A 26,490-nucleotide genomic window follows, 5' to 3' on the forward strand; every position below is an offset into this window, starting at 1 on the left:
CCAAAACGACAAAAATATATCATACATATATCAAGATATCACCAAAAATATGTTATTCACTAAAATGAAGCTTGTAGCAACAAATAGGTCCACCTGGGGCTATTACGACATCCTGACAAATGAAAATCCCAAAGTACTGTGCCGACCGTGAGGTGCGTGGTGTCAGGCCCGGAGTCACACGGACACCAAAGAACAGTACCTTGGCAAATGATGAAAACAAATACGGTGCACGGCGTTGGGGAGGTAGTACTTTGGTGGCACCAGGTGGCGTTGGTTCCTTACGACCACAGGAGAGGTGAGGCGTCGGTTCTTTACTGCGATGCATTTGAGGTAAAGCATTGGTTCCTTACTGTTGCAGGGGAGGTGACGTCGCAGTGGCATCGAGGCGTCAGTTCCTTACAACGATGCAGGGTCAATGGATTCGGGAGGTCACCCACGTCCGGTATTGGCTCCGCAATGATGAAGATCCGGGCGTCAGTGAGGTCGGGGCTGCGGTGCGAGTCGGTGCTTCGTGAGCATCACGAGCGGTGCCCTCTCCAGTGCAGGCAGCGGCCTCGGTGACTGCATCAGAGTCAGTACAGAGCAGCATCGGCAAGCATTGGTGCTGCTGTGTAAGTCAGGGCGGTGCGTCGTGCACTTCACAAGTGGTGCCCACGACTTCGAAGCAGATCGTGGCGCCACTCACCGGCATCAGTGTTGCTATTTCCCTCTGTGGCAGTTGAATCAGCCGTTCCAGGTGCAGCAGGACAGAGGGAATTAAGTCTTTGTGTCCCTAAGACTTCAGAACAGGAGGCAAGCTCTACAGCAACCCCTTTGACATCTTCTTCATGCAGGATACACAGCACACAGTCCTCTCCTTGGCCGAAACAGCCACTGCAGGCCAACAGCACACAGCAAAGGGGCAGTACCTCTCCTTCAGTTTTCTCAACCCTTCTCCTTGGCAGAGGTTCCTCTTGAGTCCAGAAGTAATCTAAAGTCCTAGGGGTCTGGGCCCCAATATTTATACTGCATTTCTCTTTGTTCTCTTGTGGCAGAAAGACTATGTGCTCAGTCCAAACCAGTTCTGTACTCTCTGGTCCATCTTCCTGGCAGGAGGTGGAGACAGCATTGTGTAAGGCAGACCAGGCTCAATACAGGTGCAAGGAAATTTCCTTCCCATATTCTAAATGCAACCCGGTGTATTCAGCCCAACTCTGACTCATCCAGGAAAGGCAGGACACACCTCATCCCCCCCGGGGCTGTCTGAGAAAATGCACATCTCCAGCCCCTGCCACTCCAAAGCCAGACAGTCAGTCCACAAACCAGCAGAAGCACACAGGATGGCTGAGCAAGAAAATACCCACTTTCTAAAAGTGGTATTTTCAAACACACAGTATAAAAATCCTTTTTACTAAAAGATGCAAAGTTCAGGCATAGTAAACTCCATCTTTCTACCTTGTCGCAATAGGAAGTTATACTTATAAGATGTTATACATAAACTTCCAATCTATCCCATAGGACGGATAGCCTTTCCATAGTGAAAAACGAAATGCACTGTATTTCACTATCAGGACATGTCATACACACCAGTACATGTCCTACCTTTCACATACACTGCACTCTGCCCACAGGGGTACCTTGGGCCTACCTTAGGGGTGACTCACATGTAATAAAAAGGAAGGTTAGGGCCTGGCAAGTGGGTGCACTTGCCACGTTGACGTGGCAGTAGAGACTGCATGCAGACACTGCAGTGGCAGGTCTGAGACCCCTTTGAAAGGCTGCTTGTTTGGGTGGCACAATCAGTGCCGCAGGCCCACTAGCAGCATTTGACTTGCAGGCTCTGGGCACACACAGTACACTGTACTAGAGAATTAGTAGTAAGTCAAACAAGCCAATAATGAAAACGCCAATCCATAAACAACACTTTACAGGAAGAGCATATGCACTAAAGTGCTCAGAGTCATAAAACCAACACAAACAGGTCAGAAACAGGAGGCCAAAAAGCAAAAAGTCTGGGTATAAAGCCCGCTGAAAAAGCCAGGTCTAACACACTGTTATACCTCAGGTTGTTATAAATGTGGCCTCTGCACAGCGTCAGATCATTCTCGGTCACCAATCTGGAAAGAATGGCATGAAAGTATGCCTGCATTGAGCAGCCATATTGGATGAACACAATTTGGGAGGGGGAGTACACCTAACACTACCCCTACCAGTGATATTTTTCTCAAAAGGATAATTAGATTTTCATATGACAACCTCAGACAGAAAGAAGGGTTCCTCTCCCAGTTAGTGGCATGTGACTACTCCCAGCAATGCTAATGGAAAAATGGTAAGGTACCAGCAGAGGGAAGGGGGTGACAGTAAAGCCTGTTACTAGGGTGAAAGGGGTAATTTATGGGACGCTTATCATAGGATAATGAAGAAATGGGACAGGCATGAGCAGGCGGACTGGAACATCCTCCATCATTAGTAATGAAGGGTTACCCATCAGCAGGAGGAATGGAACAGCTCATAGCATAGGCCATGGATGAATTACATATCACAGCAAATGCAATGGGGAAGACCAGGGGGTAGATCTCAGCAGTGGTAGGTGACCAGTTCCATGGGAATAACATGGGTTTTTATTTTTAAACTTTATGCTATTTCCAAAAAAGTTAATGAAAGTCCTGTTTTGCTCATTATTGGATCTCAGCTTACATGCAATACGAGCAGAAACTTTGCATTTAGTCTCAGAAATTGGTTTCTCTGAACTGTACCCTCCCCCTCACTTTCACCCACCAGCCCAAACAACACATAGGCCCTGATTACAATTACCTATGGTGCCCCCTAGATGCGGAGGGCCAGGGGGCCCTACTAGGGGCCCCCAGTGTCGCTTCCCGAAAGCCTTTCCATATCGGAAAGGCCGACATGGAAAGGCTGTCGGAAACCAACATCATAATTCCGTCGGGCGGAAACATGGTCCCTAAGCGATTATGAGAAGCTTCCGACCGACTGACGGGCTCCATGAGCCCGTCAGAAGGCGTCAGTCGGTCACTTCGACTTACTGCCTCTGACTGCATGCATTCTATTGCGACTGTTGGACAGCGGCAGTAGATGCAGTTCGGACCGCAATGACAAGTTGTTGGTTGCGGTCCGAACCGCATTGTAATGAGCCCCTTAATCTCTACACTTCTAGACATTTCTTAAAGTGTCCTCGTCCAGTGTCCCAGTCGATAGGTGTCATGTGGGTACCCTGTCCCATGTGAGGTATAGTAATTCTCTCTGACGCCCTTTCCTACACCCCATCTTCATCGCAAGTTTGGATTGTAGTGCTTCCCATAGTGTGCCTTTTGTCAGTGAGGCGTTCTATGATATTGCCCCAGATAATCAAGTCATCCTGTACTTTCTCATCCCTCTGTGGTCATTTTTATGGGGACTTCTTCCGCCACACATCCTGTAGCCATAACTCAAAACTAGGTAGGCGCAGGCCCAACCATCCAATGGCAATCCGTCGCTTTGCTAAGAGCAGAGATAATTGGAAGGAATATGTATCACAATTTTGCCCCTTTCAGCCGCTCTACTAGGCCCAACAGCAGTTGTCAAGCCTGCGCATGTAGTGTGATTCCCGTGTTCCCGTCACTGCTTCCCCCTCTTCATGGCAATATTCCATGACTTCGGGCAATACCAGGCCATGTGTGGAAATGCTGTGCCGCCTGCCTCACATCGAGGGCAGTCCCCTGTTCTGTTTTGGTATATTTTTGTAAGTGTGCTCAGTGTCAGTTACGTGCTATGGAGAAAGTTTTAGTGAATTCACTTAAATAATGCATTCTCTGACAGTTTATATACCAGCTTGTACATTCTCACCCATTCCCTGTGTGCCAGCAGGGCATGCATCCAGGCCCGACGCAGGCACGTCTGCCTTTACAACCAACCCTAGAAGAGTCTGAATTCAGGGCTCTGTACATCAGTGTTATTAGATGGTGCCCAGCACCAAGTTACAAGAAGCCTGTAAGGACGTGCGCGTCATGGGAGTGGCATCAGGAAATCCCGTCCACACCTCCCTCACTGTCCAGCTAATTTGGCATACTGTAAAAGCTACCCAGGACCAACCACAAAGGTGCTCTGCGCCTCCTAGAATGTGACAAATTTATCCCCAGGGTACAAGTCGCCAAGGGTTTGGCAGGTCCCATATCTTCAAGTACCTAACAATTTGTTCCCATATAGGAGCGGTCTGGCAAAAGACATACGGCACCCCAGCCCCCAAACCCCGCACATCCCCATCTCCCCCATTACAGCAGCACAGTCAAAGAGATTCTGGGGGTAACATGGATAATTGGGATTTTAATGGGGCACACTGCTGCAGAGGAAACAGGATGTTAAAGTGAGAACCACCAGAAGTCCCAAGAATGAATGGAACAGTTCACAGCAGGAGAAATGGTCGGATAAGGCCACCCACAGCAGTGGGTGGGGTGATGGATGTAACATTGGTGATAAAGAAAAAGGTCCTGGACAGATACAGAACTGGGTGTTCTATAATATTAGTAAAACCAAGGGAGAAACTGGTGACCTAGTAATACTTTAATTATGAATTTCTAAACAAATGGGTATGTTATGCAAGCCTAGTTACCAGTGCCTGCTATTGGTTTCTATAATGTATTGTATGTAATTGAGCAGAGCAGCACTGTTGAGGTGCAGAGGAATATGTTCTTTAATTTTTGGCTGCTGTTCTCTTCTCCAGTTCTTATCAGGGCAGGACTGGTACAGACAGCAGGCATCTAGAGCCGTCAACCAAGCTATTGGCAGAGTCATCAGGCATCGCCAGGACTATGGTGCCATATTTCTCTGCGACCACAGGTCAGCCATTTGTTTTACTGGAGCTATTCACATTCTGAATTTGTCAATCTGCTAAGCGCCTTTTGCGTGACTCCATTATTGCAAGCTTTATGTGCCTGCATTGCGGGTTGCATTCTGGAGAGTGGATTCTAACCATTTTGTTCTAATTACTGAAATCACTAATCCATTATTAAAGCGATCCTCTCTCCCACACCGCACCCTTTCTTGGATAGATAATCTATGACCTGCCGAAAAGGGCCCAGCGTCATCCTGAACTTTGCGGTTACTTTACCTCCTTCACAGGTTTTCAAACACAGATGCCAGAAACCAGCTGCCCTCTTGGGTGCGTCCGTATGTGAGGATCTATGATAATTTTGGACACATCATCAGAGATGTGTCTCAGTTCTTCCGCGTGGCTCAGAAAATTGTGAGTATCTTGTGAGGCAATTGTTAAGGATTTTAATGGTCATAGTGATTACCGTTGGAGTGGAGTGTGAGTGAAATGTGGTCCCCACTTATTGCACAGGATGTCTTCTGCACCAGATGCCCCTTATTATATTTATTTGACATGCTCTGTTGCATAACAGCATTGTAGTGGTGAGATTTCAACATATTAATTTTGTGCTTCATGTTGAGTTTTAGGGACACCTGCCAATGTTCCATTTTCTTCTGCAGAGGAAAATCTTCACCTATTGGTTAATGCTTCAATTTCCTGTCTCCACAATGTACTACAAAATAATCGAACTGGGTTTAGCATACACATATGCGGATGCTTGACCACTTCTCTTTGCCCCATGCAGATGCCCCCGCCCAAGCTACGGAATGACCAGAAGGCCAGCACCACATGTAAGTCCGAAATAAATCATGCCGGATCTTCATGCTCTGGGGCCTCCTCAGGATCTCTGGCATTGCTAATGAAAGCCAAGAACTTGGACTCGCACGTGCCCAGCCTAAAGAGGAAGAGAACTGGTCAGTCTTCCTAGAAGTTTTTTATTGCTAAGTTCTCTTCACTGTCGCTTTACTTGATTAAGATGAACATGTTGTCACTGAGATTTGGGGCTTCATTCATAAATGCAGTTGTATTGAAGTTGATATGAATTACTGACAGTTTGGATATTTTGAAAGTAAACTGAGAATGGATTTTAAGAGAATTTGTGCAAATGGTTAACAGGCTGGTTCAGGGTGCACAGCCAGGGCCCAATTTAACGAGAATGATGATTGACGATAGGAATCAGTTTTTCTACAACTTAGAAATGTTCAATTAGAGAGTGCCTCTTGCCGTGACAATGTACTGCATAAGCTATAGCTGATGGATATCTTCGTAAGTTGGGAAGTTGTTGATCATAACCAATATGGAATGAAGCACTTTTGACTGCCTAATGATGAAGTGAAGCCACAGGCCTAGAATTTGGAAGGGCATCTTATAATTATGGTGTGGTTAAGAAATGCCGGACCTCATGGCTGAAAGGTGAAGGCACTCTCCAAGGATGGGTTGTTAGTAAATGTTACGCACCCTAGTAGCAACATACTGTCACCCCTATTCATGAGATGTCCACACTTTTGTAGGTACCAGAGGCGAGGCCTTCCTCCTTTAGAAGGAATAAGGCATGAGCATGCACGGCTCTGCCCAGATTCAAGCTTACCCTTTATAGTGCCTGCTCAGTAATGGAAGTACAGTAATATCATAATGGAGTTGAAAAGTTGGGTTGTATTGCTGAAGGGTGTGAAATGTTGTGCACTGTTTGTACTACGTTGAGCTGTTTTTGCTTATACCCTAACCCTCTCCTGTCGTCTTTTTGTACGGGAAGCAGCCTCAAGCAAGGTGTATAATTGAGAAGTATCAACATCACGTTGAACGTATGGTTGGCCCTTTAATTGTTTTTTATCATAGCTGACTGAATTAGGCAGTCCAAACTGAGGTGGCAAGGTTTGCAAAATAACGATGGAAAGGGATGCAGCCCTGAGTAATTATCAGTGACTGAGATGAATTCAAGCATTCCATCCATCACTTTTTTTGTATTCTGTTTCATGTTGGGCAATCCATCGCCTTCCCAATGTTTTTTGCCCCTCCTCATCCCTTGAAAAATACTCCAACAGCTGGATCTCCAAATGAAGTTTAAACTTTTACATGAATCACACCAAAGACCGTCAGATGGGCGATCAGCTTTCTGTTGGAATCTCTGGGGCAAAGAAAGCTAAGACAGTGCAGAAAGGACTCTGTCAAGGTTTATAGTCCTTTGCATTAATATCTGCTACGAATTGGCTAAAAAGCAGCCTCCACCCATTCTACCAGGGCCAAGGCTGCCACTACTGCATTGGCACTAGGTTTGCCTGTCCTTGACATCTATCAGGCCACGACTTGTCATGAGGGCACATGTTCATGAAGCACTACTGTCTTGACAGACAGTCAGGCCAGACTGGAAGGTCATTTTGGCTCTTCTGTTCAGCAGGATTTTGTGGTCTGTGCCTACGCCAAAGAACCTCTGCCTACGGGAGGAAATTGCTTTGGTATCTATTATAAAGGTGAGGAATTTGTAGTTAGAACCATCCATCAGAATAATAAGTTATTTACCTTTTGTAGCACTCTTTCTAGTGGATACCCTATGTATCTGGATTTCTCGCTGCCCTCCCACCTCCCCTTTCTGTGGAGTGGTCTCTTTTTACCACCTAAAAAGATCAAACATTAGAGATCTGCACTCCGGAACCTCCAATTGTTTTGTGCTTCGCCTCTGAGGATGCTGAAAGAGTCAAGCAAGAAACTGATGTTGGTGTGCAGACATGGTGCTTATATGCAACTCCCTCCGCTACTTCCTGGATGGCACACAGACAATGTAGAGCTGCATGGCCCGCCTAACAGCGCACAGAATTACTGCTTTGGAGACTTTCTGTGTGCAGTCTGGCTTCTGGGGGTTTATCTAAAGGTGAAAAATCTGCAGTTAAATAGAGTATCCTCCAAAATGAGCATTACCAAAGGTAACTAATTTGTTCTTCATATCTAGATGAAATTTAATTTCATTCTAAGATGCAAGTTGTCAAGGTTTTTGGGGACCTACATTTCATGTATTTCAATTTGCCTTAATCATGGATATTCTTTATTCCAATTAGTCTGATTTTATAGAGACCTATGTTACTGGAGAGGTGAGTAGAGTTCCTAGGAGAAGCTTCTTCTTTGTAGTCCACCAATTTAATGTCTCCTCAAGCCAGGTCGAAATGTAAAATGCCTGGGATTTTTTCTGTCCAGTAATCAGTGACGTTCGTTTATGTTGTTCTAATTAGCAGTGTGGACATTGGAATATCGAATGTCAGAAGACCAGGAGTCCCAAGATCTTTTGGAATGGCACTTACTTCTCTCTGAAAGTTAAAAAGCAAGTCTTCTATTACCTGCTCCCTTTCTGAAAAAGGGAATGCCCTTCCTACTTTCATGTCCAGACTCACTGAGGTGAACGAGAGCTTCTGGGTAGGACCCAAAGTTGTTGACATTCGCTGCAAGCACCAGATCAGAAAGCGTTTTTAAGAATAAAGAAAAGTGAGGGTTTGATCCCGAGGCAATGGGTCTCTTATTAACCATTATCTAGGTGTGCCTATACGAGTTCTCCATCATGAAATCTATTTCAGATTTGCAACCAGGATAATATCTCCAGCTGTGTGCAGGATTCTGGACTTTTTTTTCTCGTATATAGCTTATCCAGAAAGAAACCCTGCTGATAGGTGGTAACATTGGCTGTCTTTTTATTTAAATAGAAGCAATTAGAACTGTCATTTGAATTTTAGTTTTACACTATAACATATGTTTGAATGAAAGTTCCTTTATCCTAGAGATAAAGTGTGTGGTATCTGTGGCACAATCATAAAAAAACAGCGTAGTGAAAAGATATATAGATCTTTAAGGTCCAAACCAAACTGAGACTGAAAAAAGAGTAATCTTTTGTAGTCATTTGGATCATATTATCAATAGGCATTAATTAACAAAAACTGCCCAAAAGCAAAGCACACTGCTGGTAAACCTTTAAACAAAAGATGTAAAGTCAAAGCAAATTTCCTCTTCCCCAAAAATTAATTATTTTTATGGGCTTTCTTGGGAGTGGCAGGATGGTGCAATATTTTGTCTGTGAATGTGAATTCACTTTTGGCCATCTTGAGCTTAAAAATTAGGTAAGCAATTTCTCTCAAAACTCTTGATTAGAAAGAGTTATTAAAAAAAAAACGACAAGTTTGGTCTAGCACTAGTTCAGAACCCTTGTCCTCTGTTATAAGACATGTGTGTTCACAAACAGCAACTGCACATTTTTGCTATGCCTAAGTGCTAGTATCTGACCATTTCATGGCCTGCATCCAATATGCTAAGAATAGCGGCAAATTTTGGCCTAGTCTTGTGGCACACACTTTTTCTAAAAAAGGAGACAACTTGTTTCACTTCTCCCTATTACTGATATATTGTCTACCTTTTCTACGGTTACCTTACAATCTTTATACATGAAGATTTGGTACCATTTATGGGACTCTGCCTTGTCAAAAATTGCAGACCATCTCCATGCTATTGTGACTGGTTTAAAAGTCAGATAGGGTTCTGTTAGACCTGTCAGCCCTTTGGCAGTTCCCTCCTCATTTTTATTATTTTTTTGTGTCCCTTTCCCCCTTCTAATTTTTTCTGTCTACCAAACTTTTTGGGGTGCTGATGTAGAGGTTCTGGGCGCCTCTCCCTCATCACATGAGGGAAAGGCGCAAGGTGCTCCTATGAGGAAACTAGATGAGGTAGGTGAGATTCACAAAATGGTGGCTCCAACTGTCACCTCAGCACCTGGGCCATGACTGCCATGAGAGGTTCCGGAACCTTCTGGGCCCCTCTGGCAAGTCAGGCCCAAGGTGATAAATAGAGGTGACAGGAGGGCGGCCATTTCAGAGTAGGGGGCACTGCGTGGTGATCAGGAGTAAGGCGCCTGTGTGAGGAGGTGGTTGTGCTTATAAGGAAACGGACAGGTCTAAGGGTCTGCACATATTTCCAAACCTGATGACATCACCCCTAACCTTGTGACCGGCCCCTGAACGCAGTCAGAGATCTGGTGGTACAGCCTTAGCCTGAGGTTTCACCGGTGGGCAGAATCCTTGAAGGAGGTCCAGGATCCCTGTCTGTGACCAGACCCCACCCTCATCCCTTCTTGGGTGGAGTTCGACTGGCGGTGGCGATTACCCCTCATCCCGAGCTGAAGAGGCGATGTTCCCCCCCAGGAGATAAGAGAACTATGAAATCCAAACAAGCTGCACCGGAGAACTCTGGGCACCCTTAATTTGCCCCCCCCCAATCTCCCTACCCGAGTCCCTACCTGAAGCGATCACTGCCGTCCCTAAAGAGATCGGAGGGCTCCTGTTGTCCGCTGGTGGTGGCTCGCTGCTGGCGAGAGCGGTGTGGAGAGGCTTCGGGGAGGAGGCTGGTGAGCAAGCGACGCCGCGGTCCGGGTGAGGAGAGTCGTCTGAGGGAGGCGAGGGACGCGACAGGCTTGGAGGCCGTCCTCCTCGTATCACGTGAGAGGGGCCGAAGGGCCGCCCCTCTCTGTTGCCGGAAGCCGAGGAAGGCCGCGCCCCCACAAGACGCGCTGAATCCTGAGGCGGCGGCCGTATCCTGCAATCGAAACCGGGTCGACCCGAGTCTGCCCGGCTGGTCAAGTCCGCGGGGAAGTGAGGCCCGTGGCTGTGTGAAAGTGCTTTGGCAGAGGGTGTCTAGCTTTTCGCCTCTTACCTGGTGACAGGATTTCCCGTCTGGCGCTGTGAGTTCCAGCCCACCCCAAGACAGAGTCATTCAGCTCCGGTTCACACTGAACCGTTCGTCAGAAGACCTCCGTGATGGCACAGTAAGAGGGGCATAAGAAGGTGGGGGGAGAGAGCCCCCGGAGGGCACCAGAGAGTGCGCAGTTGCGGCCAGGCGTTGCCTTGTGGTACCCTAGCGACAGTCTCTGAGGGACCCAGGTTCGAGACTGGTAATGCGGGTAGACTGACTTGGTTGTACACGAGACTGACCACCGAGAAGGTGGGGGGGGGGCGAAAATACAGATATCCAACATAAGGGTTGAGAAAAGTAGTCTCCACACTGGTAACCGCCTGGGTTCATGTACAATGTTGAAATGTAATGATTTATTGGCTAGATAGTAAGTAGACTACATGTAGACTGTTAGAGGTAGCCAATTAATTGCCAGCAACAGGGAATATCCAACGTAGCACTTAAAAGGAGGAGATTGAGGTGGGACCAAATTCTCTTTTGAAATTGTAGAAATTATAGAAGTGGTTTGGAGCACTCTCTGTAGGAATTTAACCTAGGTCTTCTGATTCGGGGCGGGAGGAGAAGCTCAGAGGGTGTTTACGTAACCGCTTTATAAGATGTAACGTTGGAATGGTATTGTCATTTTAGATGCAAATGTAATGTTTTACTCTGCCATGTGAAACTGAGTACCTCCGTTAAAGAAGGAAAGTTGAAGGATTCTAGTAAACCTTAAATTTAATCGGTGTAGTGTCCTTTTTGTGTGATGCTGCGCAAGATTGCGAGCTGGGTAGGATGCAAGCATGAGAGGCCAAGTAGAGATGTAAGCCTGTTGACCTGAGCCAAGCTACCCCTAGGATGTAGGTCCAACAGGTTCCATTTTAAATCAAAGCGTGCATCTGTCAGACTTGTTCAGCAGACCTAGAGAGAGAACAGTTAAACCATAGAGCAGTAATCCGGGACAATACTAACAATCAGTTAAACCCTTGTTACAAGAGCAATAGGTTTACCAATGCGGTAATGCTGCACCCAGAGTTACTAATACCAGGGAACATCAGTATTTCTTGGATGCAGAATTACCGGGCCAATATGAGTAGAAGTCAGAGAATTGGAGAATAACCAAGGAAAATAGGGAATAAAAAATACTCTAATTTATCCATGTTTTTCCCAGTTTTCTGCTTGTTTCTATCAGGACATTTTAGCTTATTTGAGCTGGTGAAATGTCTGGAGGGGGCTGAGAGTTGCCTCAGAATGCAGTGTTTCTGCATCACTTGTAATCCCAATTCAGTCAGTGTTGGACCCGGCCTCGTGGCGTGGTCCCGAACCCTCCTACCAGACTAAACGGGGGCTACCCGAACCCTTCGGGGTCCCCCTGGATTGTACCCCGCTACCCTCCAGCCGTCGCAGCGCGATCCGCCCCCGGCCTCGGTCCCTGCAAAGCCCTGACCTCAAGGCGCCAAGACCTGACCGGAGGGGGTCGAGTGGCCACTCCACAGATTCCGGAGGAGGAGAGTTTCGATGGGGCCTCCAGCCGTCCCCCGACGCCTGGTTGCGTTCGCCCTCCGGCCTCCCTGGGTGCTGGCTCCACCCCCCGCTGGGTGTCTGGACGCTCTTCTCCCGGTTCCTCCGACCTCCCCAGGCGCGAGGGTCCGGACATCAAAGGGCTCCAGACCTATATCTGGGGCAGCCCAAAACCAGGACGGCAGTTGTATCCTGGAGTCGAGAGCCCTGCTGATCGGATCGCGGCTGACCCTACGGAGAGAGACTCATTGCCTGGAACTTGGAACTCGAGCCCTGCTGACTGCGTCGCGGCTCCCCCTTGCTGAGAAGAAGACCCTCACGGAACATCGGAGCCCTGCTGACCCCGTCGCGGCTCGACCTCGCTGAGCTAACCATCGGAGCCCTGCTGACCTCGTCGCGGCTCGACCTCGCAGAAGTAACCATCGGAGCCCTGCTGACCTCGTCGCGGCTCGACCTCGCAGAAGTAACCATCAGAGCCCTGCTGACCTCGTTGCGGCTCGACCTCGCAGAAGTAACCATCGGAGCCCTGCTGACCTCGTTGCGGCTCGACCTCGCAGAAGTAACCATCGGAGCCCTGCTGTCCTCGTCTCGGCTCGACCTCACCGAGGCAACCCTCCGAGCCCTGCGGACGACGCCCCGGCTCCCGGAAACCCCCCCAGCTCGAGGATTGAGAGCTGGGCGCAGGGTGTTCCCGTACCAGGCTGGTACTGAGACTGTCCCGCTACTCCGTCCCTGAACGACCCTGAGACTCTTTGGGATCCCTCGATCCACCTATAAATATTGCCACAGAAACCTGCCTTTTAAATACCGATAAAGACTTGTGAGAATTGATACCCTTGTTGTGTCCCTTTGTGGTGGTGGGGTTGCTTGGCTGGTACGATCATAGGAGAAGGACCTCGCCCAGGAGGCTTCTCAGCGGCACTCGGCTACTTTCCTACGGAACGGTGGCTCTCGGGGTGGTCAGTCCGACACCCTCTGACTCCCCAGAGAGCGCCCTTCTAACATTGGTGGCCAGCGGTGCGATCCGAGCCCGACGCAAATCGTACAGCGAGTAACTCACCCACTACCTACCCAGACACAGAGCAACCAAGAGACCACCCCAACCGCGGAGTTCCAACAAGAACGGTTGGAGGAATATACCCATAAGGAGCTAAAACAGTTTTGTAAAGACAAAGGCATCGCGACCACCGGATTAAACACAAAAGTGGACCTGCAAAAAGCCCTAAAGGCCTGGGTAGAGTCCGAAGCGGCCTCCCCCCAAACCGAAGAACACCCGGTGCCAAACGTGCTCCGGCAACCAACCGCAGCCCCGGCAGATGGGAGAAGAACCAGCATGGAGACCGGCCTCTCCCCGGAAGAGATACGAGAACGGGAGAGGGTCAGGACCCACGAGTTGGAGCTCGTCCGACTCCGCCTGGACGGCGAACTCCTACTAGCCGAAAATAAATTGGCCCTAGAGCAACTGCGGCTGCAAGAGGAAATAGAGGAGAAAAAGCGGCACCGAGAACTGGAAGAGAGGAGGCTAACCCTCGAGCATGAGCGGGGCCTCAAAGAACTTGAAATTAAGTCCAAGAATGGGGAGACCGGCACCCCCGGAAACAGGGACCCCCCCCCGCCGGCCGAGGCGAAAGTACATATCCCCAAGGATGTCGTCAAAGAGTACTACAAGAACGACGACATCCAACAATGGTTCAAGGCCTACGAGGTCGCCATGACCGCCCATCGGGTACCCCGAAAAGATTGGGGTGCCGGCCTATGGGGACGGTTCCTCAGCGAAGGCAGAGACACCCTGCTACAGCTCCCAGATGCGGTGATGACCTCTTATGACCATATGAAGGAGGCCCTGCTCACCCGCTATGGTCTCACCTCAGAGATCTACCGCCAGCGCTTCTGGGACTGCAAGAAGCTCCCCGGTACCACCTGGGTGTAATACGTAGACTTTTTCAGCAGAGCCCTGGAAGGTTGGATCAAGGGCAGCAAGGTCACTTCCTACGAACAGCTGTTCGACCTCATTGTATGGGAACACCTCTCCAACAACTGCTTCATCGAGCTGAGACAGCACCTCCTCGACAAGAAGCTGACCGAGCCGCGGAAGCTTGCCGCCGAGGCCGATCGATGGATGAACACCCGGGTCCCTCGGAACTCGATGGGGGAGTACCAACGGAACACCACGGGGCCCCCCCGCCAGCGTGGCGGAGGAGGAGGATCGAACAGGAACAGAGACTTCCCAGCAGGGCCGCCCCGGAGTCCCCCCGGGTACCGCCCCCGAACCGCACGTCCCCGACCCTCGCCCGAAGAGGGGCCCCCCTGGCCCGACCAGGACCTCGACCGACGGTAACGTGCTACAACTACCAACAGCCAGGGCACTATGCCAGTGACCCAACCTGCCCCGTGAACCGACGAGCTGGGACCACCGGGCCACCCCCCCGCCAGTTGGCGGCCGCTGCCCTGGGGGAAGGGGGAGAAGATGAAGAGAACTACGACACCGGGCCAACCGAGTGAGAACCCGCCGCCATGACCTTGGTATGCCTGGGCAGCCGGGAAATGTTACCCCGGGCTCCCATCCCGAGCAACACCCAGAAGTACCAACAGTGGGTCACCATTAATGGACGCCGGGCCGAAGCCCTCCGCGACACCGGAGCCAGCGTGACAGCCGTCCGCTGCCACTTGGTGACCCCCGAACAGATCATGCCTAATGTACTGTGCCCCGTCCGGTCAGCAGACAACACCGAGAGCTTGTGCCAGATGGCCCGGATCCCCTTCGAGTGGGGGGGAGTGTCGGGCATGCTGAAGGTGACCGTCCGCGACGACGCCCCCGTAGACTGCCTCCTTGGGAACGACCTGGAAAGTTCCAACTGGGCCCACGTCGAGCGCCGCGAGCATCTGGGGATGCTGGGACTGTCCGAGTGGGCCTGCGCAACCACCCGGTCCACGACCGCCCGGGCCATCTGACCGAGCGTAGCTGCTCCCCCCGATGAGCCGGAGTGGCCCGAGCCACCACCTCCCTCCGTCGAAGAAGAAGAAGCCGACGCCGAGTCCGGGCCGCCAGAATTCGCCCCGGACGAGGTCGCCGCGCTCGGCGACCTCCCCGAACTCGCCCAATGGCGCCAAGAAGGTGGCTCCACAAGGGAGCAGTTCCGCAAAGAACAGAAGACCTGCCCCTCCCTCGAAGGGACCCGACAGCAAGCAGCCGCCCAGGCCGCCGGAGATCAGACGGGGACCCACTGGGTCTATTGGGACAATGACCTCCTCAACAGCGAGCAGAAGACCGCAGAATTGGGGGCCAGCCGAGTGCTGGTGGTCCCCCTCCGATTCCGGGACTTCCTCCTCAATCTGGCGCATGATGTACCCCTCGCCGGGCACCTGGGGCAAGACAAAACATACAGCCGCCTGGTGACTCACTTCTACTGACCCGAATGCTTAAGGACGTGGACAATCATTGCCGAACCTGCCCGACCTGCCAAGCCAGCGGGAAGAGTGGGGGAAGGGTCAAAGCCCCTCTCCAGCCCTTTCCAATAGTAAACACCCCGTTCGAGCGAGTGGGGATCGACATCGTGGGGCCCCTGGACACCCGAACCTCCCAAGTACATCGCTTCATCCTCGTCCTGGTCGATCATGCCACCTGATACCCCAAGGCCATCCCTCTCCGAACAGTGACGGCCCCCGTGGTGGGCCAAGCCTTGATGGGAATCTTCTCCAGAGTAGGTTTCCCCGGGAGGTTGTGAGCGACCGAGGCACGAACTTTATCTCCAAGTATATGTGGTCCCTGTGGCAACAATGTGGGGTCACCTACAAGTTCACCACCCCGTACCACCCCCAGGGGAACGGACTAGTTGAACGATTTAACCGGACGTTGAAGGGAATGATCAAAGGCCTGGAGGAGCCCCTGAGACGCAAATGGGACGTCCTGCTGCCCTGCCTCCTGTTTGCCTATCGGGAGGTCCCGCAAAAGTCTCTGGGGTTCAGCCCCTTCGAACTCTTGTACGGACACCCTGTCCGAGGCCCCCTCAGCCTGGTCAAAGAAGGCTGGGAGACCACCGTCCAAGATGCTCCCCCCGACGTCTACCGGTACCTCCTGACCCTGCAAAACCAAACTCGGAAATTCAGGGAACTGGCCGAAGCCAACCTCGAGGCCAGCCAGGAGGAAATGAAACGCTGGTATGACCAGAACGCCTCCTCCATCGAGTTCGAGCCAGGCCAGCAGGTCTGGGTCATGTCGCCCGTCGACCCCTGTGCCCTCCAAGACAAGTGGACCGGGCCCTTCAAGGTGGTCGAGAAGAAGAGCCCCGTCACCTACCTGGTCGACCTGGAGTCCCCCAGGAACCCCCTCCGGGTCCTCCACGCCAACAGGCTCAAACCCCACTTTGCCCGAACGTAACTTAGCCTGCTGATGGCTACAGACGATGGGGCCGAAGACGACTCCGAGCCCCTGCCCGACCTCCTGAAAATCTCAGAAAAGGACGGCTCCGTAGAGGGAGTCACCCTCTCCTCCACCCTGACTCCAGAGCAGCGCCAAGATTGTCAAAGACTGCTGCATCACTTCGCTGCTCTCTTCTCCCTCACTCCCGGAGTCATCCGATGGTGCGTCCACGACGTCGACACCGGGGACAGCCCCCCCGTGCGACACCGAGCCTACCAGGTCCCCGAACGGGTGCGGGCCTGCATCCACGCAGAGGTCGCCAAGATGTTGGCCCTGGGGGTCATCGAACCCTCCGACAGTCCCTGGGCCAGCCCTGTCGTCCTGGTGCCGAAAGCTGCCGCCCCCGGCACCACCCCGGAGCTCCGGTTTTGCGTGGACTATCGGGGATTGAATGCCGTCACCAAAACCGATGCCCATCCCATTCCTCGGGCAGATGAACTGATCGACCGCCTAGGAGCAGCCCGCTACCTTAGCACCTTTGACCTCACCGCCGGATACTGGCAGATCGGGCTCACCCCAGGCGCCCAAGAGCGTTCCGCTTTCTCCACCCCCGATGGCCATTACCACTTCCGAGTGATGCCCTTCGGCATGAAAAATGCCCCGGCGACCTTCCAAAGACTGGTGAATAAGGTACTGGCCGGCCTAGAAGCGTTCAGCGCCGCCTACCTGGACGATATTGCGGTGTTCAGCAGCCACTGGACCGAGCACCTAAGGCACCTCGGGGAGGTCCTGACCGCCCTCCAAAGGGCCGGGCTCACCGTAAAAGCCAGCAAGTGTCAGATAGGCCAAGGATCCATAACCTATCTGGGACATCAAGTGGGGAGCGGCCATGTGGCTCCCCTCCAGCCAAAGATCGACGCCATCGTGGCCTGGGAGCCCCCAACCACCCAAACCGCTGTGAGGGCCTTCCTGGGACTCACGGGCTATTACAGGCGGTTCATTCAGAACTATGGAAGCATTGTGGGCTCCCTCACGGAGCTCACATCAAAGAAGCAACCAAAGAAGGTGCACTGGACGCCCCTCTGTCAGGCGGCCTTCGAGACCCTCAAGACAGCGATGTGTACCGCCCCCGTGCTACAAGCCCCCGACTACAGCAAAGAGTTTGTGGTACAGACGGATGCCTCGGAGTACGGAGTCGGGGCTGTCTTGTCCCAAGTGAACTCTGAGGGGATTGACCAGCCAGTGGCCTTCATCAGCCGGCGCCTGCTGCCCCGGGAGCAGAGATGGAGCACCATTGAACGGGAGGCCTTTGCCGTGGTGTGGGCCCTCAAGAAACTCCGGCCCTTCCTCTTCGCCACCCACTTTCGGGTCCAAACCGACCACCGACCCTTGCGGTGGTTAATGCAGATGAGAGGCGAGAACCCGAAGTTGTTGCGATGGTCCATCTCTCTGCAGGGGATGGACTTCACTGTAGACCATCGGCCCGGCAACGACCACGCCAACGCTGACGGCCTGTCCCGCTTCTTCCGCCTCGGCGAGGAGAACCCCCAAGACGATGGGTGACTCTCCCTGCCTTTAGCTGGGGGGGACGCCTGTTGGACCCGGCCTCGTGGCGTGGTCCCGAACCCTCCTACCAGACTAAACGGGGGCTACCCGAACCCTTCGGGGTCCCCCTGGATTGTACCCCACTACCCTCCAGCCGGCGCGGCGCGGCGCGACCCGCCCCCGCCAAGCCCTGACCTCAAGGCGCTAAGACCTGACCGGAGGGGGTCGAGTGGCCACTCCACAGATTCCGGAGGAGGAGAGTTTCGATGGGGCCTCCAGCCGTCCCCCGACGCCTGGTTGCGATCGCCCTCCGGCCTCCCTGGGCGCTGGCTCCACCCCCCGCTGGGTGTCTGGACGCTCTTCTCCCGGCCCCTCCGACCTCCCCAGGCGCGAGGGTCCGGACATCAAAGGGCTCCAGACCTATATCTGGGGCAGCCCAAAACCAGGACGGCAGTTGTATCCTGGAGTCGAGAGCCCTGCTGATCAGATCGCGGCTGACCCTACGGAGAGAGACTCATTGCCTGGAACTTGGAACTCGAGCCCTGCTGACTGCGTCGCGGCTCCCCCTTGCTGAGAAGAAGACCCTCACGGAACATCGGAGCCCTGCTGACCCCGTCGCGGCTCGACCTCGCTGAGCTAACCATCGGAGCCCTGCTGACCTCGTCGCGGCTCGACCTCGCAGAAGTAACCATCGGAGCCCTGCTGACCTCATCGAGGCTCGACCTCACCGAGGCAACCCTACGAGCCCTGCGGACGACGCCCCGGCTCCCGGAAACCCCCCCAGCTCGAGGATTGAGAGCTGGGCGCAGGGTGTTCCCGTACCAGGCTGGTACTGAGACTGTCCCGCTACCCCGACCCTGAACGACCCTGAGACTCTTTGGGATCCCTCGATCCACCTGTAAATATTGCCACAGAAACCTGTCTTTTAGATACCGATAAAGACTTGTGAGAATTGATACCCTTGTTGTGTCCCTTTGTGGTGGTGGGGTTGCTTGGCTGGTACGATCATAGGAGAAGGACCTCGCCCAGTAGGCTTCTCAGCGGCACTCGGCTACTTTCCTACGGAACGGTGGCTCTCGGGGTGGTCAGTCCGACACCCTCTGACTCCCCAGAGAGCGCCCTTCTAACAGTCAGCAAATGTTATTACCATATGACATGGGGTTACTGATTTACTGTTCATAAGGCCATAACAATATGATCAATCTTTGCACTGCAGGCATCTGTGTTGGTCCTTCTAAATCAAATATACTTACACATATTCAACTTATCCAGGTGATATTTGGCCTTTACTTGTTATGGATTGATTTGGCATCTCGTTGAGATAAAGCAGCAACTCTGAGAGGCTAGAGTAGCAGTAAAGTGTCAAACAAGCATTATTCAGTGCTGGCTCAGTGGTGAGTCCATCTGCAATACTGCAGCCAGAAATAACTTTACCAGGGAAGGCTACAGCACTCTTCCCAGTTCCGGCAGGGCCCTTGCCAATATCTGCCTGTTAGGACGAGAAAGTCCCCTCAATGGTGTACAGTTGTGTTCCCCTGCCCTGAGTGCCAGACTAAGAGCATCTGGTATCTTGGTTCTTGATTTTGGCCTCTGCCTCACACTTATCTGGTGTGTGTACAAAGGCAGAGGCCTGTCCCTTGACATGAGTAAGATCTTGGATCTGTCCTGGACCTGGAGGAGAGCAGCAAGCATCCCTCATTTGTTTGAGAGTAGACTACCGTCCCTGTCATGTGTTTAGCATGTAATGTGATAGTGGCGGCGTGCCATGTTTTGTGTATCAGTAGTTGTGACCAGACCTTTTCATTTGTGTCACTGGAATGGAGACGTACTGGCCTCACTTGTGCAAAGTTCTGCATCTGTGCTCTAACCCAGGTTCTAGCACTAGCATCCCAGTGCATTGTTATGCATGTAAATATGTTTTGTAGTCTCTTAGGTGGCTGCATTGTGTGTATGAGTGAACCAGAGTAATGCCGTAGTGGGTTTCATTTTTCGAAGCCCCTGGCCGTTTTATGTGCACAAGATTGAAGTGAGGAAGTGTTTCAAGACAGTGGAAGTGTATTGCGAACATTCCTAAAGCTGGAGAAGGAGACTTGGACATTAAGGAAGTGAAAGAGGACAGAGGGCTCAACTCTCTTTAGAAAATCAGAATTCTGAGGACTTCTCTGCCACTAGTCTACATGACTGACTGTTTCCCAGCAGTGATGGGACATTACCTGGAGCCTGACCTGGAAGGAAGAGCTGTCTCCAGGGTCTGAAGTGCCTGAAACCTAACATGCTTGCTGACAGAGGGGACGAGTGTGCCAGCCATGGAGTGGTGTGATTATCTAATGTGAGCCAGAAGCAGCTGACCCTGGAGCTGAGGGTCCGTCTATCAATAGAAATTCAGGAGAGCGATCTATGTGCTTCTGGATCAGAACATCCATCTGAGCAGCCTGCTCCTTGTTCCTGGCCTGAAGTTGTGCCTGAGCAGATTGTGCTGCAAACCTCCAGTTTTGCCCAGCAAATTGTGCCACTGTGTACCAAGAGTTATGCCCTACCAGACTGCATTGCGTCACTGTCCTACAGTCGTACCCGGTGGGGCCCAATGCCCTGCATAGTTCTTAAGTTGATTTCAGACAACTGTACCACTGCAAGTCTTCCTGAGTCGACCAGGTCACTGTAACAACTACCTGAACAGCAGCAGACTGCACAACTAACTGAACACTGTGACCTAAGCCAAGGTTGTGCCGCATGCAGCAGAGCACTGTCTTTGAGGCAGTCCTGTGACATTTGATCCTGAGTCTCACCAGTTAATTCACCTGAAGCATGCTTGCGACTAGCCAGAAAGGGTGGACCATGCATGCCTGCACAGAATCCAGGTGGCAACCAACGCTTCTGCTCCCAGTGAACTTGATCCGAGTGCCAGAGTACTCTCAGGTGGCTCATCTCTTCCTGGAAGAGGGAGGGAGAGTCCGACGCATGCTCAGAGTCCCTGCCATGGATGGTACTTAGAGAAAGCTCTGAAGTGGTTAGATAAACGGTTGGGACTAAAAAAAAGTAACTGAACATTCAAACTATATAGAAGGGGGGTAGGATTGCACTTGTGCCTAATACCTACACTTGCTAAGAGACAGACTCAATCCTGAGGGGGAGAGTAAGGGAAGGGGGAATTACTGATCCTTGGTACAGTGGTTCAGCACTATTGAAATGCCTGTATCTGTATGCTCTAGTGTGTAGCGTTATGTTTTTCATGCGCTTTAAAGTACTTTCTTTTTAACAAAGACAAGCACTGAGTTGAACATTCAAATGATTGTTCTGCTATGTGATTGATGAGTCCCGAGCTTGAAGCAGCCCCACATTACATCCCTGAGAAGCCTCTGACTGCTTACCATTGCTACCACTGAGAGTCAAGTGCTGAAGGGGTTGTCCTTGGCCCAGTTTGCAGAACCATAGTAGGACGAACACCAGGAAATCCGAGGCAAACAACCCTAGCCCGCATGTATGAGGTCCAGTGGTGTGAACCAGGTCTGACACAGCTATACCGACTTTGCCCTTCAGTGGGATTGTAGTGAGGCAGCGAGTCGCCTACCAGCTGCCAGCTGTCTGAAAGACAGGGTCCTGATTAGGCTGTATATCAAGTTTCTCAGACCTAAACCTAGTTAGATTGTCTGCCTTAAAATACTTCATGCTTCTGGAGTGCTTCTGCATCTCTGAGAGCCCTCTGGATAAACCCAGAGATCACAACAATGCAACCGTCCCAAAATTATCTCTTTCCTGGCTGAATCCAAAAAGTATAATTCACCTGTTTCTAGCATTTCAGAAGCAAAAACAACAGTAGATGGACAGAATGTAGAACAATTCGGCATTTGACACACTGGTGTGTTGTTGTTTGCTTTTTTAATTTAATTTCTACATTTGCTCTATGAAATAGGTGAAGGTGCTGTAGGACAGACTTGAGGAGCATCAGCAGGGTTCTGTATTTCCCAGCCTTGTAGTAGCAGTGGTACTTTAGGTCGAAAATGAGACGTATTGGTAGAGCCGCAAATGCGATCGTAGCATTCAATAACAAGTGGCAGGGCTACTGGTTATGTTAAGGGTACTGTGTTAGAGAAGTGTATGGGACTTCTATAAGGAATAGCGATGTTTTTTTCAGAGCAAGGTTGCAGTTATAAGGCATGGTGTAAATAAATGCATTATTATTCATAGTTTCTATGTTAAGGAATGTTTCCTGCATTCATGTTTGGCAGAACTTGTGTTGTGGCATATGCGGCAGCATGACTTGTATAGATCTATTTGTGACCTTGGCACAAGAGTATTCCCAACTATGATTTTCTGTTGTGTCCTGGAATACCAGTTAACAACGCTGACCTGCTGCCTGGTGGGGAAAGTGTGGCTAACATTTGCGGGGAGTATGAGCAGGAGCTGAAGTCATCCAAGAGAAAACCGGCTGGGCTGCTGGACGCTTTGGATCATAACGAGAGAGTTGGAGAATTGGATGAGGAAGAGATACTATCAGGAGAGGACAAGGTAAGACTGATGGCACTCTGCTTACTTGCAAGACCGTGGAATGCAGGTAGGCAGAGTAACAGTGTTCCTCCAGTAATTGGGGCCTAGTGTGAAATGGTGTATTTCATCAGCTGTGGCATCATTAACACGCCAAAGAAGTGACCACAATCCACACCCCCTGAGCTCCTTATTCACTTAAGCAATCCCTTATTGTCTGAATGGTTCCTGTACCTACAGATTCCTCAACTCCTGAATCTCCTCCTGGAGACAGACTGAATCCCAAAAAGTTTAAATTGCTCTACTGCTCCAGCAGGTGGCACTGTGTCTCTGAAATGACTGTTGTTGCCCCAGATGTGAAGTCATGAAGCCATATATGGTACCACCCAAGCCCTCTGAAGTCCGTTCTGTTGTTTCTGGTGCCTTCCAAGTGAATCTGGAATGCTAATTTACAGTGACACCAAAGAAGAGATCAGGCTGCCATAGGTACAACTCCTGTCATTCCTGAAACTCTTCTTCAGGTTCAAACAACGTCTCTTCAGGTTAGTGTAGTTGTTCTTCAACTCCCACCATAACGTCATATGGGAGCGGTGGTCTTCCTTGGTGGACATCAGCCCACTGTCTCTGCGGGGTCCTGTTCTGGCTCAGCGTTCTGTGCTGCTGGCTCTCCTCCTAGCCTTTCCAGCTCCCGTTTTATTCTCCCGCTTAATGGGTGTCACCCATGCTTTGCTAACTATGGTCCACTCTCCTATGGTCCCTGTTAGCCGCTGGCTTTTTTGTCCGCGTATCTGCCACCCTCTCCTTTCCTGGTGCATGTTGACTCTGCTGAGGTCTCTGCTGCCACTTAAGTTTCTGTTCTTCTCCTGCCAAAGGCATTGCGGTCCTCTACAAAGTCTGCATTAAGATCAGCGATGCCTATGGTGCTGATTCCAAGGTCGTATTGGGTACTCTACTTTTGAAACTTCTGCAGTTCTTGTTCTATCCTCAGTTGAGGATGTTGCTTTTGTAATGGTGGAGGAGGATGTGGATTTGCTCTGTTCTTACTTGAACTCTGAAGAGGTTCCCTGGTTTGAGTTGAGAACCTACATGTTCTCAGTACTCCTGTGCAGTTAGCCCCCGAAGGCCTCCCGACAATGCCTTGTGAGGCCTTAGCCTCCTTCATTAACACCTCTTTGAAAGATTTAGAGGTCCTTGAAACCAAATTTTGACTGAAATTTGGAGGCTGGTCATTTGTATGCCAGAACTTAATTGCATTTCGATGAGAAGTGGTTGTATTTGATCGTGTCAGTTTGGAATAGACTTATAGGTTGCATGTACAACCCTCCCCGGGTGAGCCAACATTTCTATTTTCTCTCCTAGCTACAGAGGGCCTGGGCCTAAAGGTGTCTTGTCTTATGGATGTTGGTCCAGTTTCTTCATGATCCTCCCCAGCTTACGAGAATTTTCTGTGGTTTGAATAAATAGGGAAAACAATATTTTCCTCTGTAAGTCTTGCTCTTTGCACCTGTAATGCCACATGAATGTTGCCATTTCCCTCCCACACACTCTGAGAGATGGTGCAATTGGTGGTCAAGGGTATGCCCAAATGTGGGTCTCTTGCTCACTGTGCCACTGGAACCAAGTTACACTCTACTGAAGAGCCGCAATCAGGGCCAGTCCCATCTTGGGTTGCTTGTGTTTCGGTTCAAAGAGGACCAGACTTGGCAGTTTGGGTTGCACTGTTCTCATGAGGAGCAGAGTCAAGTCTGATTTGCATTTGGCTGGGTTTAATCTGAGGTAGCATGTTGTGTAAAAGAACGATGGGTTGGTTTGCTACCCTGAGTGATTGCCAATGGTTAGACGTATTGCAAGCATCCTCCCATCACCTTTTGTGTGTTTGGTGGTACCTTTTTTGCCAGATCTTATGAGAGGTCACTTACTGAAGTGGTTAATGAGGCGTGTGAGGAGCCTAGGCTGCTTCTTAGGTCTGGTCTTGACACCTTGGACTCGCTGGCCAGATCCAAGAGATCCACAGTGGTCCTTTGTAGGCAAGCTTGGTTTAGGTCCAAGGCCTTCCTTCACGAAGAGGCTCAGGCATGTGCACTGAATACGACTTTTAAAGTTCTAAACTCTGTTGAGCGGACATCCTTAGTTAAAGACGACCCTGCCAAAGGATGTACTGATGCCTGATCAGTCAGTCTGCCGACTGTGACATAGCAATGGAAACACAACATAAGCAATGGAAGATATGAGAGACTCAAACACATTTCCGGGCTATGACCCTACAGGCATTTGTTCTGTGCTTCAGTGGTCCTAATATGATGACCAGATGTTCCTACCCTCAAGTGTTTAAGGTTTTTTGGTGCTTTGTAGTGATCAGAATTTTTGTCATCGTCATTCGTGGCTTCCCCTATGAGACCATGCTGATGCCTGCATCGGTGTAGGTCAGAATGGGTTATTGCATTCTTGGGAACAGTGCAGTCCAGGCTTAGTCTGTAGGGAGGATTTCCCTGCTGATAGGCCCACTTGTAGCACTGTCTTCCTTTTGACCACACGATAAACAGTTCCCAATTAACAGTTTTTGCCTCTATGGATCTCCATTGGCTGGAGGGGAGTGAGGGGAGCACCTTTACCGTTCTGTGGAATGTCCTGGGTTTCGTGGTTGCTGGTTTTGCAGGTGTTTGGTTAATCTTTGGTAGGGGACATGGTTTTGGTTACACTGTAATTGCTAATTTGCCCTGCAAATCTTCCGCATTTTAAAGTACAGAAACACCTTGCCTCTGCCTAATATTTATTAGTTACTGAGAGTCCATGGTTTGGATCTCGAGGGTGCACTGGCAGTACAGCATTGCACATAAGGCATAGCAGTTAATTAAACAGGTTGAATCACCCTCCTCAGCTCAAGGGTTCTGCCTCTTGTGTTGGAAGGAAGTAACCAAAATATCTGGCTCAGGTTATTACCCTGTTTTTAAGTTGTGGGTGCTTGGTTGCCAGCCACCTTCAGGGGCACTTCATGTCAGAAGCTTTGAGAAGGTATGACCCCCCAGATGCTTCTTTAGATAGAGAGTGTGTCAGATTGGTTTCTACCTTGGCGACCTGTAGAGGTGGCAGATGTAGGGATACTTGCCTTCTTGTTGGCATGTGGAGTACATACCTGTTAGAGTTCTTTTGAGTCTTTGCTGACCCCTTGTCGTTCTCTTTCATATGAAGCCATCCAGATTATTTATGATTGTTAATATTGGTAGTTGTGCTCAGATGGTCCTCGCTTATCTCTATGCAGTTTTCATCTTGTTTGTGCCTGAATTGAAAACATTGCATGAGAAGCATGTGTACCATTTTGCACTCATAAGTGCCTTTTGAAGCATTGTTTCGGGTCCTTTGTGCTTGGATTCGTCTTCCACATAAAATTAAACTTTATGGGAGGACTGTGGCTGTATTCCCTGGTTCTGTGACCTGGTATCTGTATGGGGGAGTGGGATGTTGGGTCACTTTATTTATTAAGGGTCCTTTTGGGCCACCAATATGTACAGGGATATGGTCTGGTGAGTCTCTCCTGTCAGTCTCCCAGGTGAGGGTGTCTGCTGTGGGAAAATATATTGTTCGAGGCATATGAGCTGCAGATTGTACACTTAGCATAGATCGCCATCTGGTGTTGGGCCCGGATGTTTGCAGTTTGTTTTTCTTCTTGGACAGTCTTTGGAAGTCACGAGTTTGGTGACTCCTCCTTCGGTCCGTACTGCGCATGGGCTTCGGCTCCATCCTCAGATTGTTTTTTTCCGCCATCGGGCTCGGATGTGATACTTCGTGCTCCGGCTTCGAACTTCTACGGTTCCAGCCTCGACGGAAAATCCTCGATTCTTCGAGTTCCTTCATCATCTTCATCTCTCGAAGCGGCACTTTCTCCATCCCGTACATCGACACCGGCCTTCGGGCCCTCCGCGACTCCGGTCCCGGCCGATGGAAAGGACTCCGTTCAAAAAGTGCCCAAAATGTGGGTCTAAATTTCCCCACACCGACCTCCATCAGGTGTGTAACCTTTGCCTCTCTCCGGAACACGAGGCCA

At 50.6% G+C, this 26,490-nt stretch overlaps 1 protein-coding gene across 4 annotated transcripts in view; it reads left to right on the plus strand.

The window, feature by feature from the left end:
* Window positions 1-26,490, plus strand: part of RTEL1 (regulator of telomere elongation helicase 1) — a 358,799-nt gene that overhangs the window by 162,135 nt on the left and 170,174 nt on the right. For all 4 annotated transcript variants that reach the window (XM_085619604.1, XM_085619601.1, XM_085619602.1 and 1 more), the window contains exons 24-27: window positions 4,697-4,812; window positions 5,095-5,218; window positions 5,592-5,760; window positions 22,300-22,472. In XM_085619604.1, coding sequence (XP_085475730.1) covers window positions 4,697-4,812; window positions 5,095-5,218; window positions 5,592-5,760; window positions 22,300-22,472 — 582 coding nt within the window. The remainder of the gene's footprint in view (window positions 1-4,696; window positions 4,813-5,094; window positions 5,219-5,591; window positions 5,761-22,299; window positions 22,473-26,490) is intronic.

This window comes from Triturus cristatus, chromosome 7, assembly GCF_964204655.1.
Source record: "Triturus cristatus chromosome 7, aTriCri1.1, whole genome shotgun sequence".
NCBI classification, from domain to species: Eukaryota; Metazoa; Chordata; class Amphibia; order Caudata; family Salamandridae; genus Triturus; species Triturus cristatus.